The following is a 19,790-nucleotide window of genomic DNA, read 5'->3' as shown; positions in this document are numbered from 1 at the left end:
TTTCACAAAGAAGATATCTTTTTATCTATATATCTTTTTGTTTGATCTTAAACAACATGTGGTACAAGAACTAAAAGATAATGATAAATTTCTTTAAGGAAGCGAGACACAAAAAAAGTCTCACAGTCTCAAGTGCTGTAAAGCATCAGCAGTCGATGTGACATCCATATCAGTTTCCTGAACAGTCGTAAATAAAACTTGAGACTGCGCATGACATTTTCTTTTGCCTCACATGGGGTTCGATTCTAAAAATAGAACAAAATTGTGGAGTCAAATTAATGCCTTAAAGTTTTGTACAAAAATAAAGTTTTGCAAAACAAAACAAAAAAGAATTGAGCAATAAAAAAATGTTTTGCAAACAAAAATAAAGAATTGCAAAGGAAAAATAAAGTATTGAGCAGAAAAAAATAAGTTTTGCAAACAAAAATAATAAATTGCAAAATAAAATAACGTAGTGCAAAAATAAAAATATAATCAATTACAAAAATCGATGTAATCCTATTTTATCTTTGCCACATATTTTTCATGCTCAAACCTACTAAATCATTTGCAACGATCATTTTATTCTGCGTTTCAGTCAAGCGTGTGCTCGCGATACCGTTTTTCCTTTGTGCTGCACTTTTCTGTGCGGTTCCCTTTATGGCAATGGTTTGATGTGGGGGCGGAGTCAAGAAACGGGGGCACGCCCCCACAGATCGGAACAGAACAGATCAAGCATAGAGACAGAGCGCATTTATTATAATCTGAAAACCACGCCCACCGGGGGAAAAAACAATCCAACCGTCTCCATTCTGCCTTCTTGTCTTTTCTGACTCGTTACAAAAAACAGAACAATGCCTAAAAGGTGCTGTGTGACAAGGTGTACAGCTAACAAGCTAAAAAACCCAGAAATAAGTTTTTATAAGCTGTCGACCCCAAAAAACTAATGTTTAAGGACACAAAAGTGGATACAGGCAGTGAGACAGAGCGCAACGGGTCATATTACTACAGTATAAGAAATGCATTGGAGGGGGTCGTAATCGGCGACAACATATGCTAAACAAAAACAAACCATTCATTTCACCTGTCGCCAGTTACGTTCCCCTCCAATGCATTTCACGGAGGCGTGCCCCCGTTTCTTGACTCCACCCCCACGTCAAACCAGTGCCATAAAGGGAACCGCACAGAAAAGTGCAGCGCAAAGAAAAACCAGTATCGCGAGCGCACGCTTGACTGAATCGCAGAATAAAATGAGCATTGCAAATGATTTAGTAGGTTTGAGCATGAAAAATATGTGGCAAAGATAAAATAGGATTACAGCTGTCATTGATTTTTGTAATTGATTATATTTTTATTTTTGCACTACTTTATTTTATTTTGCAATTTATTATTTTTGTTTGCAAAACTTATTTTTTTCCGCTCAATACTTTATTTTTCCTTTGCAAAACTTTTTTTATTGCTCAATTATTTTTTGTGTTGTGCAAAACTTGAAGGCATTCATTTGACTCCATACAAAATCTCAAAACAAAATGCACACAGTCAGAACTTTATAATGCAAGGGGGTGCAAAAATTAAAAGTGCATAGGGGAAAGAGTGGAAAAGCTAAATACAGATGAACCACTGAAACAAGAACAATAACAAACTCAGGGGAAACGGGATTCACATTCAGTATCTGAGTCAAGGAACAGAACTGAGTTAGTCAAAACAAACATGACATTTCTGAACCATCTGTATTTTAAGAAGAGTAATATAGGAGCGAAAACACGCAGGGCACGACAGGTCAAAGGCACGACACTAGACAAACAATTGGGCCGGAGAGAGACTTAAACAGTGCCCCCTAGATTTGATTCCAGGACTCTGCTTTGAAACCAGACTTGAAACCTATTTGAACAATGGGAATGTACAATAGGATCCTGTGAGAGAGGCGAGGTCCCGTTACAGGAGCTTCATTGACTAATAATTGAGGCTGAACAAATAAACTCTCTCCAGGAGGGGGAAAACATTAACACAACCAAAGAAAGGGAAAACCAACGACCACATAAACAAAGTATACTGTAGCTCACAAACTCAAGTACTGTCTTCTTGATATGATAAACAAAAGGACATGAGTTTAGTGCGATAAAGAGGTAAAGTCCTTAACGTTTTTTAAAGAGGAAGAGACGACACTATAAAACACTGCAGACCGTAAAAACATCACCTAAAGTCCACGCACATGATCCCATCTTACACTGATCCCTAGATTTAATAGTTTATCAAAAGATATGTATAACCAAATAACCAAGCCTGGATACCGTTCAAATACTGACAATTTGTGATGTAGTCACAGTAGATTCAGAAAAACCACAATGTATTTGTTAAAAAAAATAAATAGAACAGGAGATCAATTTTATCTGCTTCTGTAGAGTAGATTTGGGTTAAACAATGAGGGCAACTGGTTTCAAAGACTGGGCTTCAATGTTTAAATGAAAACTAGATTTTGGGGAGGAAAAAAAGACAAGAATGTTCCACAATAAATGGAGCCCTTAACATTCAGAAACATTCCACTAACGTGATCAGACTTTGTTTAAACAGTAATGAGTTAAACAGTTAAGTAGCCAAAATGTTACGGGGAGAGCTATATCTGAATCTAAAATGTCAGAAAAGTGTCAAAAGATGCAACAAAGAGCCACTAATGCAGTTTTGCCCTGACTCAAAACTTGTGGGCACTTTGTCTAACAACAGTCTCCTGAACCACCTGGACTATGGTCGCCTGATACCTCTCCCGTTTTTTTGTTTTTTCCAGTCATTGACAAAAAGTTTGAAGGAACCACAACAAATTCACATCTCGGCGACCAGGCTTTAAAAAAAAAAAAAAAAATGACATTAGGGGTCAATACAGAACCTTCCCCAATCAAATAGAGAAACTCATCTTGATGAACACACACAGGAAAAAAAACAACCACTATGGTACAGATATTAACAATGACTTGCATTCGGCCTCTTCGTAATACATATGTTTGTAATATACATAATCCTCACATGCCCTACAACCACATAGGTTTTTTTTTGTTGTTGTTTTTTTATTTTTAAATTCCTGTTTGGATGCTTTGAAATATCCAGCAACAAGGCAAAAAAAAAAAAAAAAAAAAAATCCAGGATGACAAAAATCAACCGGAGCAAATCAGAAATGTGAGACATCTTCACAGCAACGGACACACGATTTTGGGCATCTGACTGGACATTTGGCAGTATGAGTTCTCCCTTCGCCCCTGGTCCTTTCCAGACGGGTAAATGGGTAGTTAACGAAAGAAACATGCCACTCTGAAGATGTTCAAAAGCCGCTGTTTTCTTTTTATCCATTGCGCCATCTGCTGTGCTTTTGGTCTGATCAGGCAATGGGAAGTGAATGCTGAAATGATGTGAATTTGGCTGCTAATGATTTACAGTGTAAGTTAATGTGCTTGTTAAGAGAAGCTGTATTTACGGTCGGAGAAGTGAGTTTATCTTGCACGCCGTTTGGAAGTCCTGAGGAGATTATGGTCATCTGGATGCAGCCGAGCCAACAGGGGCAACTGAACCCCCTTTAAACATTTAAAGCCAGCAGCTGTAAAGATTATGATGATAATGACCGGGATATGAGGAGGATGATGATGATGATGATGAAGTCTGCATAAATAAGCATTAGGATGAATGATGAATCCTTCCCTGTAATCCTCTCTCTGAGCAGTCTTGCATCAAATGTGATGGTCTGAGGTTTAACCTCGGACGCATTTTTGATTAGTCGATAATAGCAGTGATAGTTAGTGGTGGTGCTGATTGGTTAATGTTGCAGCACTGCAGGGAGGAGGGGGACTGAATCCCCCACAGTGGAAAGGCACAAGGGAGGAGGGGAGGGTGAGGTGAGGGGTGGTGGGCTAATGAACTTGAAGTCAGCTGTATGGTTGAGAAGGATCTGGAGAAAGGAAGTGAGGAATGGGAGATCTGTGTAGGCTCCTCACATCCTGGACCCCCTCTCCTGAAGGATCTGTTGGGGAAACATGAGGACACCAATGAGCTCTACAATTTGTATTATTTTTTTTATTAAAGGCATAGTTCACCCCAAAATGAAAATTATCCCATGATTTACTCACCCTCAAGCCATCCAAGGTGTGTATGACTATCTTCGTTCAGACGAACACGATCAGAGTTGTATTAAAAATATCCTGGATCTTCCAAGTTTTATAATGGTAGTGAATGGCGCTCCTGATTTTGAAGCCCAAAAAGGTGCATCCAACCATCATAAAAATAATCCACATCTTACGTCATACATTGTGTCAGATGTCACTCTTCCACTCTAATGTGATTTGCATAGGCTGTCTGCCGGAAGCTAGTTCTTTTAGTTTATAAAGTTTTAAATATGGATATGTTTATTACAAAAACCCATTGTTTTGCATCAGATGGCTTTTATTAAACCCCTGGAGTTGTATGGATTATTTTTATGATGGATGGATGCAATTTTTTGGGATCAGGAGCACTCTTCACTACCATTATAAAGCTTGGAGGAGCCAGGATATTTTTTTATATAACTCTGATTTTGTTTGTCTGAAAGAAGATAGTCATATCTTCACACACCTAGGATTGATTGAGGGTAAGAAAATTATGGGATAATTTTTAATTTTAAGTGAACTATAACTACTTCTGTTATTACTACTACTGCTAACAATAATAATCATTATTACTACAACTACTTTCAGTATTATAATAATTATTATATATTCCCTTATTTAAGTTAAAGGGTTAGTTCACCCAAAAATGAAAATTCTGTCATTTATTACTCACCCTCATGCCGTTCCACACCCGTAAGACCTTCGTTAATCTTCGAAACGCAAATTAAGATATTTTAGTTGAAATCCGATGGCTCTGTGAGGCCTCCATAGGGAGCAATGATATTTCCTCTCTCAATATCCATAAAGGTATATATTTAAATCGGTTTATGTGAGTACAGTGGTTCAATATTAATATTATAAAGCGACAAGAATATTTTTGGTGCACCAAAAAAAACAAAATAACGACTTATAAAGTGATGTCCGATTTCAAAACAATTCTTAAGGAAGCATCAGAGCATAAATGAATCAGTGTATCGAATCTGCTGTTCGGAGCGCCAAAGTCACGTGATTTCAGCAGTTTGGCGGTTTGACACGCGCTCTGAATCATGAGTCGATACGCTGATTCATAACGCTCCGAACCGCTGATTGGACACGCAGATTCATTGTGCTCCGAAGCTTCATGAAGCAGTGTTTTGAAATCGGCCATCACTAAATAAGTCGTTATTTTGTTTTTTTTGGCACACCAAAAATATTCTCGTCGCTTTAAAATATTAATATTAAACCACTGTACTCACATGAACCGATTTAAATATGTTTTTAGTACCTTTATGGATCTTGAGAGAGGAAATGTAATTGCTCCCTATGCAGGCCTCACCGAGCCATCGGATTTCAATTAAAATATCTTAAATTGTGTTCCGAAGATTAACGAAAGTCTTACAGGTGTGGAACGGCATGAGGGTGAATAATAAATGACAGAATTTTCATTTTTAGGTGAACTAACCCTTTAATTTAAACTTTTTTTGTAACAGAAAATAATAATAAAATAATAATAATAATAGGGCTGCACAATTGGGGGGGTCAAATTGCGATTTTTTTCTGATAAAAATTGCAATTGCGATTTAAAAAAATAAATAATAATAATAATAATAATAATAATAATAATAATAATTATTATTATTATTAATAATAATAATAATATATATATATATATCAAGGTTTGTTGTGCTTTTTTGCAGGGCTGCACATTATCTTTATTATTTCTTATTTAATAATTTCAATCCTTTTTTTGTAACAAAATAATAATAATAATAATAATAATAATAATAAAACTACATTTTACTTTATTCAGTTTAATCATCTATTTGAAAACATTTTTGAAACAAAATATAAGATATTTTGTTATAAAATATAACTATTTTTGTAACAAAATATATTTATGAAAAAATATATATAAAACTAATTAAGATAATGAAAAAGAGTTCATCATACCTTAGCCTTCTCAGTGGGCTCGATAACAATTCCGTTGGTGGAGTTGTTGAGCTCCCGGGAAACGACGCACAGGAATTCGGCTTGGTCCTCGTTGCCATAGTTATAGGAGGAGCCGATACTTATGAGCTTGAGATAGACAAGTTGAGTCAAGTTTGTACCATAGCAAACAGATAAGCAACAAAAACAGCGGCTTACATAAGTCCCAAAGAAAGGTGTAGACATAGCCTCTCTCTCCAAAACAATGTACAGTATGTACAATCTGTTGTTCTTCTTAGAGATGAGGGACATGGCTTATAAGATACAACCTGATAAGAGATAATAGGGCTATCCAGAGATCTACTGCGAGTTCTATCAGAGTTCAAATATGCTACAGTAAAATACTGTGGGTCCAGACATAGAACCTGTATACCGGTCAATAGCAGCACATATGACAGGGGGTTGTGAAGAGAAAACAAAACCTACCTGTTCAAACTTCCATCCGTCTGACATGGTGGAAACCATTTGAGTGAGCTCCTCTTCTTGACATTGTAATACACGATACACATGCTTCACAGGGCCCTGTAAAAACAATAACATCCATAATGTAATAATAATATTAGGGGTTAAAGCAGAATTCAAGGTTTTTAGAAACCCATTTAAGCCTAACCCCAAAATGAAAATTCTATCTGGAAAGAACAAACTCTTTTCCAGAGCTTGAACATTATTCAAAACATCTTTTGCATTTCATAGAAGAAAGAAAGTAATACGTTTTAAGGTAAGTAAATGATGACAAACTTTTCATTCTGGGGTAAACAATTTCTTGAAGCAAATTCTCAAATTATGTCAATAAGTCTACAATGAAGTTTGTTTTATTAGGTAGGGCAGCTGCGCATTTGAAATAAACTTCTCTTCGGTTCCTAAATAGTTTCGAATGAGGAATTTATATTCTAATGGAAGAGTACTCCCTTTTGGCACAGGCTGCTTGAAAACAAGGAATGAAACACTCCCTTTAAGTAATCCCTGTAATACTAGCAAATTGGCTGATTGATTGCATACAAAGAACCACAAACTGTCCCGTTCCTCCGGCTGTTATTTTCCCACATACCTGAGACGTTCTGTTCTCATTGTCTCGTATTCTCTCCTTCACCAGCCTCACAAGTGATGCAATGTTGTAAAACTCAGCTTCCTCCAGAACACCTGCAGTAGCCAGAGAATCAGTAAAAATCTATCATGTGGTTACTGCTTTGTAATCAGAAATAAATATCTGGAAAAATATAGTCTTAAAGGAATGGTTCACTCCAAAATGTAAAATTCTGTCATCATTTACTCACCTTTATGTCGTACCAAACCTGTATGACTTTCTTTCTGCTGCGGTACACAAAAGAAGATGGTTCAACTGTTTTTGTCAATACAATCAAAGTCAATGGTGTCCAAAATATCACTGGACTCCATTGACTTTCATTGTATAGAGTTACTTTGCGTTTAACAGAACAAAGAAAATTAAACAGGTTTGGAACATCATAAGGGTGAGTAAAAGATGTCAGAATTTAAATTTTTTGAGTGAACTATCCCTTTAATGCTACATCCAAGCCAATAAAAGAAGATGATTAGAAATTACGCACTACAAGGAGACCCAATTGGTAACAAAAAACCAAAACATCATGCAATAACTGCCATCGTCAATTTGGAGCAATGACTCACAAAAAAAGACACAATTACTGGACACATAGACTGTAAGCCTTTCAATATCTCACCAGTCCTGCAGGAAATTATCTCTTACGTGAGTACACTGTGGTCCCTTTCCACAAAAAAATTGATGTTTCTAAATGAAACTAGGTCATTACTGTTCCATTAAGAAGTTTTTGAGGGCAGCATGCCCAGATCATCTCACCCTCCTCAGCGAGGTTCTTGTTGATGATCAACTTTCCATGCCTCAAGTAGTTCAAGATGGGTCCGAAATATGTGGGATCCCTGTCAATCAAATATGCTCCTGTCTCATCCTGTGAGAAAAGACAACTAACAGTGTGAATAGTGTTTTTTGCAATTGCAGTGCATAGTTTTGGATATCCTTTACCATCATTGTTTTGGTCGCTGCAGTTAAAAGTGTTGATTGATTTGTGAAAACCCCCCTTGACTGATTCCATTAGCATCATGTTAATGTCACATCAAGCAGCAGGTGAAGTAACGAGCAAATTGGAGTTGCAACAGCTTTTTTCAAATAAGAATCTTTAGTAATTTTGAAGCTGCAAACTGTGAACTATTTTTTATATAAACTGACACCTTTGAGAGGAAATCCTCTGCTGAACTGTGAAATAACTGTACACTACACCCTGCTGTAAAATACAGTTTAAGTTCGTAGACAACTTAAACATGGTACATGTAGCTAGTTTAGAGATGGTTATTAGTTGGTGCAAACTAGTAGAATTTCTTGGACCAGCAAGAAATCTATCAAAATCTACCAGCCTTAAAGGATTAGTCCACTTTTAAAAAAACCTTTCCTGATAATTTACTCACCCCCATGTCATCCAAGATGTCCATGTCTTTCTTTCTTCAGTCAAAAAGAAATTAAAGTTTTTGATGAAAACATTCCAGGATTTTTCTCCTTATAATAGACTTCAATGGGCACCAAACAGTTGAAGGTCAAAATTAGTTTCACTGCAGCTTCAAATTGTTCAACACGATCCCAGATGAGAAATAAGGGTCTTATCTAGTGAAACCATCTCTCATTTTCTGAAAAAAATTGAAAAGTTTTAACCATAAATGCTCATCTTGAACTAGCTCTCTTCTTCTCTATTTGAATTCCAGCAGTGTAGACGCTGCTAAGCGTAGTACTGCCCTCCACAGGCCAAAGTTTGAACTATTGTTATATACTATTGAACTAGCATATTGCATATAACAATTAGTTTGGCCTCAAGATGAGTTCAAGATGAGCATTTCTGGTTAAAACTTATATAATTTTAAAAATTTTTTTCAGAAAATGAGCGATGGTTTCACTAGATAAGACACTTATTTCTCATCTGGTATCGTGCTGAACAATTTGAAGCTGCAGTGAAAATAATTTTGACTTTGAACTGTTTGGTGCCCATTGAAGTCTATTATAAGGAGAAAAATCCTGGAATGGTTTCATCAAAAACTTTAATTTCTTTTCGACTGAAGAAAGAAAGACATGAACATCTTGGATGACATGGGGGTGAGTAAATTATCAGGAAAATTTTACTTAAGTGTGGACTAATCCTTTAAAGGGATAGTTCACCCAAAAATGAAAATTCCGTCATTAATTACTCACCCTCATGTCGTTCCACACCTGTAAGACCTTCGCTCATCTTCGGAACACAAATTAAGATATTTTTGATGAAATCCAAGAGGTATCTGACTGGTCAATAGACAGCAATTTAACCACCACTTTCAAGGTCCAGAAAGGTACTAAAGACATTGTTAAATTAGTCCACGTGACTGCAGTGGTTCAACCTTTTAATTCCAGGTTTTACGTCAGAACGCTAATTCATTAACGGCAGACTCCTGCGTCAATCATATGCATGCGTCGTGCTGCTCATGTGAACAGCGTCGGCCAATACTGAGCAGGCGTTGTGACGTAGAACCTGGAAGTGCTGAATGTAAACAGCATAGGAGAATGACACAGAAGAGAAGATATTGTTGAATAAAGTTGTTTTTTTCTTTTTGTTTTTACACAAAAAGTACTCTCGACGCTTCATAAAATGAAGGTTGAACCACTGAAGTCACATGGACTATTTTAACGATGTCTTTAGTACCTTTCTGGACCTTGAAAGTGGTGGTTATATTGCTGTCTATTGAGAAGTCATACAGCTATCGGATTTCATCAAAAACATCATAATTTGTGTTCCAAAGATGAATGAAGGTCTTACGGGTTTAGAACGACATGAGGGTGAGTAATTAATGACAGAATTTGCATTTTTGGGTGAACTAACCCTTTAAGTCACTATGATATCAAAATATTGCAGTTTGTATTATAAAGGATTTAGCCATGCACATCATTTTTTTTTAAATTCATTCTTTAATCAAAATAATTTCCCTCCCTCTTGCAATGACATTGACCTCTTCTCTGATGACATGAGGGCAGGACAACCTGTCACTCACATGAGATCACAGCAATAGCAAAAAACAAATATCCAATGGACAAAACCAAGCCCCACCCTACATTTTTTCTTGTTTAAGAAGCCTATTCACTCGGATATACTTCACAATAGGGGAAAAAAAGGTGGCCATGCTGGTTCTTGAACTGTTTCTAGCTTGTCTAAATGGTCATTCGATGGTCATTGCCTGGTCCAAACTGGTAGACCATCTTGGAAACAACACACCAGTTAGCAGGTGGTCATCTTAAGGTGTTCAACTTGGTTTATGGAAAATGGTAACTCGTGAACCAGATAATGACCAACTTAGACCATCCAGAAACTAGTTATATGTTTAAAAAAAACAATCATCTACTATCTTACAGGATTATTTCACATAAAATTCTGTCATCATTTAATAACCCTCATCACCCACTTTATTTCTTCTGTGGAACATAAAAACAAGATGTTTTCAGAAATATCTTTAGTTGTCCATACAATGGGAACCAGTACTGTTTGGTGACCAACAATCTTCAAAATATCATCTTTTGTGCTCCACAGAAGAAAGTAAGACATACAGGTTTGAAACGACATGAGTAAATGATGACAGAATTTTATTCATTTGAGCAGCTGAGCTTTATGTATCCCAACTAGTGTGCAATACAAATGCATACATACAATCCGTTTATGTCCAAAATGTATTCATTTCCACTGTTAATGTTGCATACAGAAGAACAATGACAGACGACTGTTTCACATTTAATGATGTAAATAGAGCATTACCTTATCTGAATCCAGATCTGGATCTTCCTGACATAATCGATACAGAAACGATTTAGGATCCCTGCAAAGGGTCTGTTTCGTCGTAACAAAGTAGGTTCCCCCGACATTCAGCCGAACCCACCGAGATCCTGGCTTCTCTGTGGCTTCTGATGATGGGGAATTGGGGTTGTTCTTCATAGGAAACCCAAACACAGCTCTGGAGCCGGACACCCCTGGACTGGACAAGCCAGTCCGGGGCGGAATCACCAGAGTAGGGGAGGGGAGTCTCACGTTCACTGAGCCTCTGATTTCACAATGCTCGGTCTGCTCGATGATGCCAGTCGCGTTGGGCTCAACGTGCAACTCTGCCATGTTTTCGCAGCACAAACAGTCAGTTCCGTCTTGATCAGACACTAAATGCCTTTATTTAGCGCTCCGCACGGCGCTGTTACGCTGAACGGGCCGGGTTTACACGCGCTGATAACGACGACGACAAAACTGTTGCGGTGTGTTAGTAACGCTCACGCGAGGCGACATAGCTTACAGTGCCCTAAAACGCTATACTGATCCGTTTTGTTTATACAAACGACCCATGTAAGCTACAAATATTATGGGTGAGACTTAACATATCACTTCCCGGTCAAGTAAATCCATATGTGACAAAATAAAAGTCTGGAGAATTGTATTTTTTTGGCATTTCTTTATATCAGGCAAAATTGTTGTTATAAAATTAGAAATGTTGCCTTTGGAACTAACTGAAATAAATAATTTTAAGTTAAAAAAATATTAAAACTGAAATAAAAATTACTTAACGCTATATAAGATATTTTTGAAAAACTAATACAAATGACAAATGCATATAATGCTTTTAACTAAAATTAAAATAAAAACGGAAAATATAAAAATTAAAAGCTAATTCAAAATATCAATAAATAGTATAAGAATATATAATAAATACTAAAATAACCCTTCTGAAGTTGTGGGTGGATTAATTCAACAATACTGCTGAAAATAAAAACAAGTTTAAAAAAGATTAAAATGATTTATTAAGCATGGAATGTCAGAATGACAGATTTTCATTTCATTTAGGTACATATTGGTTGGTAATCATTTTAAATGAAACAAATATTATAATAATGTTATATTTTATTACAATTTATATTGTTTTTGCACTTTGTTTTTAAAGAATACAATAGCTATTCACAAAAACAAGCCGTCTCAGTTGCTTCTATACGTTTTACATTGCAGTGCAAGTAGTGTTTAACTTGAATGGGACCACAGAAAGTTTTTAAATAAAATTCATGCACAAAATTTGTGATTGAGAGGTAGATTAAGTGCAGAATCCCATTTCATTTAGAACTCTTTCAGTGTCTTTTAGCAGGTTGTGCAGAGGCTCCAGCACTGGGGTGACGTGTTGGTCCACCCATTCCTGTACTGTAGAGACTGAGTACAGAAGAGACATCTCTCCCCTCACCTCTTGCACCTGGATCTCCACATCATCAAGAATCCTGGTGGAACAGACGAGATGAAAAATAGGGATATATCTTATCATAATCCTTGTTTAAAATGCACATGAATAAGAAACATGAAAAGAAAGTGTTGCGAAAAAAGGCAAACTATACATACGCTACTGCTGTTCAAAAGTTTGGGGTAAAACTTGATTTTGAAAGGTTTATTTGAAAGAAATTTGATAGAAATTTCTATTCAATAAAACATAGAAATAAACCATTAAGAAGCAAAATCAACATGTTTTTTGATCCTCAAATCATCATATTAGAATGATTTCTGAAGGCTCATGTGACACTGAAGACTGGAGTAATGACTGCTGAAAATTAAGATTTCCGTCACAGGAATAAATTGCATTTCAAAATATCTAAAACTAGAAAACAGTTCTTAAATTGTTATATTATTTTAACAATTGTTTTTACAGTGCTTTTGATTAAATAAATGCAGCCTTAGTGGGCACAAGAGACATTTTTACATTAAAAAAATCTTACCAACCCCAAACCTTTGAATGGTAGTGTAAATATAACTTAAAATATTCATAATAAAAGACTTACATTTTTGCTTGTGTTTTAATCTGTTGAGCAATAAGTGGGTTAACGGTCTTCCTTTGCACGTGATAAGGCGTGAACCAGCCCCTCACAAACCTATTATGCAAAAATGAACTGTTTAGTGAGAAGTTTGCAATAACTTCAAAGCATCTTTTAAAAGTGAAACCTTAATGGCCCTGAACTCACATATTGTTCTGAAAATGTCTTAGTTCTGCAGACTCCAGCATAGACGTCAGCTTTACTATGAGTTCAGCTAGTTTCGCCCCAGGAAAGGAGGAAGGCGTCCTGGAAGGCAATCTGGGACACAGAGGCCAAAGAATATGCTGTAAATTAGTCTATTTTAAAGTAACCCTTGAGGTTTCTTAGTGTTAGACACTCGCATGCCTTTTTTTCTTTTCCAGGACACGAGTATTAAAAGGTACCTCTCTGTGTCTCCTATTTCCACAGTGCCAAGTTTCTTAACCACCTTCTCTTGAACCTCTTCAGTAAAGCTACCTGAAATCACAGTGCACAGCTATAGTGAGTTTAGCATTCTTAGTATGCATTTACTGTCACCAATTTACCACGCAATAGTATTAAAGTATGGAAGCTCGTTTCCGCCATGAAATAAATAAAAAAGGTATTTTTTTTTTCTTACTCACAATTGTGAGTTATAAAGTCAGAATTGTGTGATATAAAGTCAGAATTGTGTGATATAAAGTCAGAATTGTGTGATATAAAGTCAGAATTGCGTAATATACTCAGAATTGTGTGATATAAAGTCAGAATTGTGATATAAAGTCAGAATTGTGATATAAAGTCAGAATTGTGATATAAAGTCAGAATTGCGTAATATACTCAGAATTGTGTGATATAAAGTCAGAATTGCAAGTTATAAAGTCAGAATTGTGTGATATAAAGTCAGAATTGCATAACAGTCAGAATTGCGAGTTATAAAATCAGAATTGCATAATATAGTCAGAATTGTGATTTATAAAGTCAGAATTGCGAGTTATAAAGTAAGAATTTCATGATATAAAGTCTTAATTGCGAGTAATAAACTCATAAATGCGAGTAATAAACTCATAAATGCATGATATAAAGTCAGTATTGTGAGTTATAAAGTCATAATTTCAAGTTATAAAGTCAGAATTGCATGATAAACTCAGAATTGCGTAATATACTCAGAATTGTGTGATATAGTCAGAATTGTGTGATGTAAAGTCAGAATTGCATAACATAGTCAGAATAGCGTAATATAGTCAGAATTGTGTGATATAAAGTCAGAATTGCAAGTTATAAAGTCAGAATTGTGTGATATAAAGTCAGAATTGCATAACAGTCAGAATTGTGTGATATAAAGTCAGAATTGTGTGATATAAAGTCAGAATTGTGTGATATAAAGTCAGAATTGCGTGATATAAAGTCAGAATTGTGTGATATAAAGTCAGAATTGCGTGATATAAAGTCAGAATTGCGTGATATAAAGTCAGAATTGCGTAATATACTCAGAATTGTTTGATATAAAGTCAGAATTGCGTAATATACTCAGAATTGTTTGATATAAAGTCAGAATTGCAAGTTATAGTCAGAATTGTGTGATATAAAGTCAGAATTGTGTGATATAAAGTCAGAATTGTGTGATATAAAGTCAGAATTGCATAACAGTCAGAATTGTGTGATATAGTCAGAATTGCGAGTTATAAATTCAGAATTGCGTAATATAGTCAGAATTGCGAGTTATAAAGTCAGAATTGCATGATATAAAGTCAGAATTGCACGATATAAAGTCAGAATTGCGAGTTATAAATTCAGAATTGCGAGTTATAAATTCAGAATTGCGAGTTATAAATTCAGAATTGCGAGTTATGAATTCAGAATTGCGTAATATACTCAGAATTGTGTGATATAAAGTCAGAATTGCAAGTTATAAAGTCAGAATTGTGTGATATAAAGTCAGAATTGCATAACAGTCAGAATTGTGTGATATAAAGTCAGAATTGTGAGTTATAAAGTCAGAATTGTGTGATATAAAGTCAGAATTGTGTGATATAAAGTCAGAATTGCAAGTTATAAAGTCAGAATTGTGTGATATAAAGTCAGAATTGCATAACAGTCAGAATTGTGTGATATAAAGTCAGAATTGTGAGTTATAAATTCAGAATTGTGAGTTATAAATTCAGAATTGCGTGATATAGTCAGAATTGTGTGATAAGTCAGAATTGTGAGTTATAAAGTCAGAATTGAGAGATATAGACTTGCAATTTTGTTATAATGTGCAATTGTGAGGGAAAAAAGACTGACATTTTTTATATCTCACAGTATATATCTCACAATACTGACTTCATAGCTCGCAACTGCATGTTATAAAGTCAGAATTGTGTGATAAAAACTCACAATTGCGAGTATTTTTTATTTTTTTTTATTTAGTGGCGGAAACAAGCTTCCATACTAAAGAAAAAGAAACATAAAGGAGAAAAATTAAAGAGACTGACCATGAATGAGAGTTTGCAAACAAGAAGCCAGAGAGGGCAAACCCACCGGCATCAGCTCACACAAAACAGACAGGTGGTCATATCTTAAGGGAAAAAAAAAACATACTTATTGTTGTCTTGGCCAATAAGAAGACTTTGATTCTAGTGATAGAGAGGATGTCATCTAACCTTTGCCATCCAGTTAGTGCTATTCCCTGTAACTCAATGCCAGCTGACAGGCTGGATACCACTTTGAGCCATTGCAAATGGTTGTCCACATGCCTCTGAGTACTGGTCACGCAGGTGTGCACAGTGGTCGATCCTTTAAAAGAGCTGGCGGCCCACTGCTGTGACATACCCACAGACTTATAGAGTTCCATTAGCACAACTGGAAAGAGTTCATGTAAAATGAACAAGCATCATCATAAATTAATTTCATGAATGAAGAACAGTAACTTAAAGTAGTGTGTTTATAAAAAAACTGAGCTACGTACCAGTGTTTTTGACATCCAGAGCAGGGTTGTAATCCCACAACATTGGTTGCACTAATCCAACAAGACCACTTTCTAGAATAATATCATAAATTGGACAAAAATAACTGTTTAGTTTATATTGGTCATTAGTTACAGTAAATTATATTAGATTTCTTTCATTTCACTTTGTGTCAGTGTGGAAGATGTGGAGCATTTAAGACATTTGGCCCAGTGAATATAGAGGTGGCGACCTTTAACGCATCAAGAGAAAGGAGGTGAAAGGATCATATTAGCATGTAAAAAGCAACTGAAAGGAAGTGTTTGTTGTCTTCGGTGCCACCGTATGCACTCTTCCATTCAATAACAGCAGGATGCAGCTCAACTGAATGGAACAAAAAAGTCGTAAAAATGCAGAGCTCATGATGATATCAGATACCAAAACCAGCAAGATGTATTGCATCAGTCAAAGACCAACAATTAAAAAAGTGCATCCTCAGTGAACAGCCCTTTAGACCTTGTTTGAAGGTGCAAACTCCCTCCAAAATCCACTTTCTATTGTCTTTCTATGTATAATTGTATGATTTTGTGCATATGAAGAGATGGCTCACACAAAAATAAAAATTTTGTCATAATTTCAAAGAGCTTAAATAAAAATTCAGGTTTGGAACAACATGAGGGTGAGTAAATTTAGACACTTTTCATTTTGGGTTGAACAATTCTTTTAATCATGAATGACACTATTTATTAAATATATATTTTCCTCTTGTACACAGCAAAATCATAATAATTAAATAATTAAATGCTCACCTTTAATGGTCTGAGGGGTCATGGACCTGAGCATATCATCCCACATGATCAACTTAAGGTTGGGCACACTTGCCTGAATTCCCTTCGCCACTTTAATGATATGACTGAGGAACAGCTGGTGAACACTCCGACCTGGAACACTTAACCACTGTTTGGACTCATCTCCGAGACCAAGCATGTACACCTATGAAAATAAAACAAATGTTACTTGATCAAAAGACCAATATTAAACTAGAACCTTTTAACTTAAATGTCAAACATTTTTTGTTCAAGATCTGAATAGATCCCAAGTTCACTTGCAGGAATCATGTGACTCTTTTTATTGATAGGGAGTTGGGCTTTACCTCATCTGCTCCAATGTGCAGTCTGGTACTTTTAGGATGGAGCTTCATGACCTGTTGAAGCATCTCTCGCACCAGCCTAACTCCTCGATCATGGTGTGGGTTCAGGGTGCCCAGACAGTAGTCCACCTCCCGCAGATCTCTAAACACTTTGTGCTTCAGGACAAACTGATTGAGAACATTTTTAAATATTAAAGTTTGATATGCATGATTTGGTTTTGCTTATTTTGTTGATAAATTGCTTTTAATGCATTGTGTTTTGATATTAAACTTGCAAATCTCTGGCCTTCTTCCTTAATGTAAATGACAAAAATCAGTTTCATAGTTACTTCCAAATGTCCATATGTCTGCACCAAGGGAATGATCTCCAGCCCTCTACTACTGGCAGCATCCTGGATAGATGCAATCTCCTCACGGCTGTTTGGATATTAGATATTTTTATCAATTCAATTATCAAAAAAATAAATAATAATAAATAAATAAATAAATGTTCTATTTTTAAAATATACCCTCACCTGTATGGAGGCTGAGTTGTAGACTGAAGAATTTTCAGCTCTCCTTCATAGGGAAACATATCCTCATATTCAATGAGCAAGCCATTGGCACCAAGATCAGCAAATAACTGGATCAACTGAGGAAACATAATCGTGGTTAATTCCTTTAAGTTTTATTTAGACAGTTTTATTAGAGTACAAGAAGTTGTAAGTTACCTCAATTAGGTAGCCAATTCTAGGAGGTGCCCCTTTCAGGTCCAGATGAACTAACTTTTTGCAACTGCGCAATGACGGGTCCATAGCAGGTGCAGCTCAAAAAAAAAGCTAACAGCGCCTTAAAAATATTTTTACTCTTATACCATATTTGAATTACGAGATTAACAACTGAGAAGGTATAATGTGCACAGGTTCTCTTTTCATGTATTTCTTATTCAGCCTTGTTTCTTTATCTAAACACGCACTTTCATTCAATCCAACGATGCTTAGCATGAGAAAGAATCGATGTTTACCAAATTTTACCGTACACTCCCACCACCCTGTTAAAGTTCTTCTGAGAAGCACGACGGGCATTGTAGTTTTTTGTGTATTCTTAAACCCACAGCAATGCAGACGTAGGACTACAATTGCTTTTACGTCCGCTCAGAACCGGAAGCTTTGAACTGTGGTTCTCTGCAGGGATGTTATTTTAGAATAAGAGCTCAAAACGCGAATTAATTAATAAAAATAATATTAGTTTGCTTGATTACTTTGATTACTTTGTAGTTTTTTTTACTGAATGTATTATGAAATATGAAAAGTCAGCCAGCTGGACTGAATAATTAATTATATATAAAAAAAATTAAATAAAAATCATCAACTGAAGAAATGTACAATTATAATTTTATAATATACTTACACTTTGAGAATATATTTATATAAAAAAATGGAATCAACAGAATTTGAGCAGAGTATACACGTAACAAATATCACACTCTAGTGGACAGTGGTTCAATGTACAATATTGGTGATATTGACATTAATAGTTCAATAAAATAAAATACAGTTTTATTGGCGACATCTTAGTGGTTAAAATGTGTAGGTTCTACTCCTGGAAGGCGTGATTTATGAAATGTGGACAACTTTGAGGCTAATTAAATTTCATAGACATGCAAGAATAAATTGTTCCTAAATGTCACAACCTCATAACTGCTTGTTGAATATCAAAAATAGAGTAGAAATAATATTTATTTATTTCTTATTTATAACTAATAAGTGCCTCTGTACAAAATGATCAAATTTAACACTGAAAATAAAAATAAAGAAATACCTAATAATAATAATTTTCAAATTGTATTTTCATTACTGTCTTTATAAAAAAATAGATGACAATAAACACCTAAATAAATAATAAAGAGAAAAGCAATAACCTTGTTTATGTAATAGATATAAACACAAATCGGTTAAAATTCCCTGAAATCTGGGAATTTTTTTAAAAAGATAGAATAATACAAAATAAATTAACATAAATCATTTTTTTAATATAAATAGCATGCATAATAATAATTATGACGTAAATGATTTAGTAAATCAAATTCTTAATAAAACAATAAATGCAAGATAAGATGCAATAGAATAAATATTAAAAAAAAAAACAAAAAAAACAAACAAAAAAAAAAAAACGTTTTTTTTAAACCTCAAGTGTGTACAAAAAAAAAAAAAAAAAAAAAACATGACAGTGTTTGTGCATGCAGAACTACGCAACGCTTCTACGTTCACTGAACAGAAGGGGGATCAAGAGCCTTGCAGCACCACGAGGGGGCCTGATGCAGTAACACAGGAGCATCAGCAGTCCAAAAGAGCTCCACAGGACAGGCGGGAGTGCGCAGTGTCAGGAACGCGCACGCATTCACCCACAGAAACCTACTGCGATTGTAAGCGCGAGGCGGTCAGATCGTGTGTTTTGTGTTGCTGCCGCGCAGTATATTTTCACGCAAGTGCCAAGGACTGCAAGGGAAAAGTTTATTCCAAAGACTCTCCAACTAACGGGCATGACCGCTCCCAGATCCCCCTGAACGCCAGGTCAGTATTAGCAGATTCTGCGTTCATTCCTATGCTTCAAAGGCGCATTGTTGCAAATATAAAGAGTTGCATTGTTGGGACCGCTGGGACTGATTGTTGCATAGCGGTTTGCTACCTTGCGGCCAACCACGAAAGCCGCTTTGGAAATCCGTGGTTTGGGGAACCTGCTGTCGTGCTGCGGCAAAATGCTCTTATCGGGTTTTTAAATTACAGCCATGTGTTTCAACACAATATTCCCTCGCATTTGGC

General features: G+C 35.6%; 3 protein-coding genes across 14 annotated transcripts in view; 1 reads left to right on the top strand and 2 right to left on the bottom strand.

Annotated features, from left to right (window-relative positions):
- Positions 1–1,344: 1,344 nt before the first annotated feature.
- kctd2 (potassium channel tetramerization domain containing 2) lies at positions 1,345–11,482 on the bottom strand. The gene is made up of 6 exons (XM_067369013.1): positions 10,883–11,482; positions 7,903–8,011; positions 7,117–7,208; positions 6,495–6,590; positions 6,033–6,158; positions 1,345–3,982 (listed from the first exon to the last, which is right to left on the bottom strand). The coding sequence occupies exons 1-6, from the start codon at positions 11,231–11,233 to the stop codon at positions 3,953–3,955; spliced, it is 804 nt and encodes a 267-aa protein (XP_067225114.1). The 5' UTR covers positions 11,234–11,482; the 3' UTR covers positions 1,345–3,952.
- Positions 11,483–11,908: 426 nt separating this feature from the next.
- On the bottom strand, positions 11,909–18,012 carry hexd (hexosaminidase d). The gene is made up of 12 exons (XM_067369205.1): positions 17,700–18,012; positions 17,505–17,620; positions 17,319–17,406; positions 16,993–17,157; positions 16,649–16,832; positions 15,863–15,934; positions 15,558–15,756; positions 15,390–15,472; positions 13,338–13,410; positions 13,102–13,212; positions 12,922–13,011; positions 11,909–12,369 (listed from the first exon to the last, which is right to left on the bottom strand). Exons 1-12 carry the CDS (start codon positions 17,781–17,783, stop codon positions 12,192–12,194), a joined length of 1,443 nt encoding a protein of 480 aa, XP_067225306.1. The 5' UTR covers positions 17,784–18,012; the 3' UTR covers positions 11,909–12,191.
- Positions 18,013–19,264: 1,252 nt separating this feature from the next.
- arhgap12b (Rho GTPase activating protein 12b) overlaps positions 19,265–19,790 on the top strand; it is a 67,888-nt gene continuing 67,362 nt past the window's right edge. For 3 of the 12 annotated variants that reach the window (XM_067368639.1, XM_067368638.1, XM_067368641.1), the window contains exon 1: positions 19,266–19,541. The gene's annotated coding sequence lies outside the window, so the exon portion shown is untranslated. Of the gene's footprint in view, positions 19,542–19,790 lie in introns of all 12 variants that reach the window. The other 9 variants (XM_067368640.1, XM_067368642.1, XM_067368645.1 and 6 more) reach the window with 5 other exon arrangements.

This window comes from Chanodichthys erythropterus, chromosome 19, assembly GCF_024489055.1.
Source record: "Chanodichthys erythropterus isolate Z2021 chromosome 19, ASM2448905v1, whole genome shotgun sequence".
Taxonomy (NCBI): Eukaryota; Metazoa; Chordata; class Actinopteri; order Cypriniformes; family Xenocyprididae; genus Chanodichthys; species Chanodichthys erythropterus.
The sequence above is the reverse complement of the archived record's forward strand: the minus strand, read 5'-3'. Positions and strand labels throughout refer to the sequence as shown.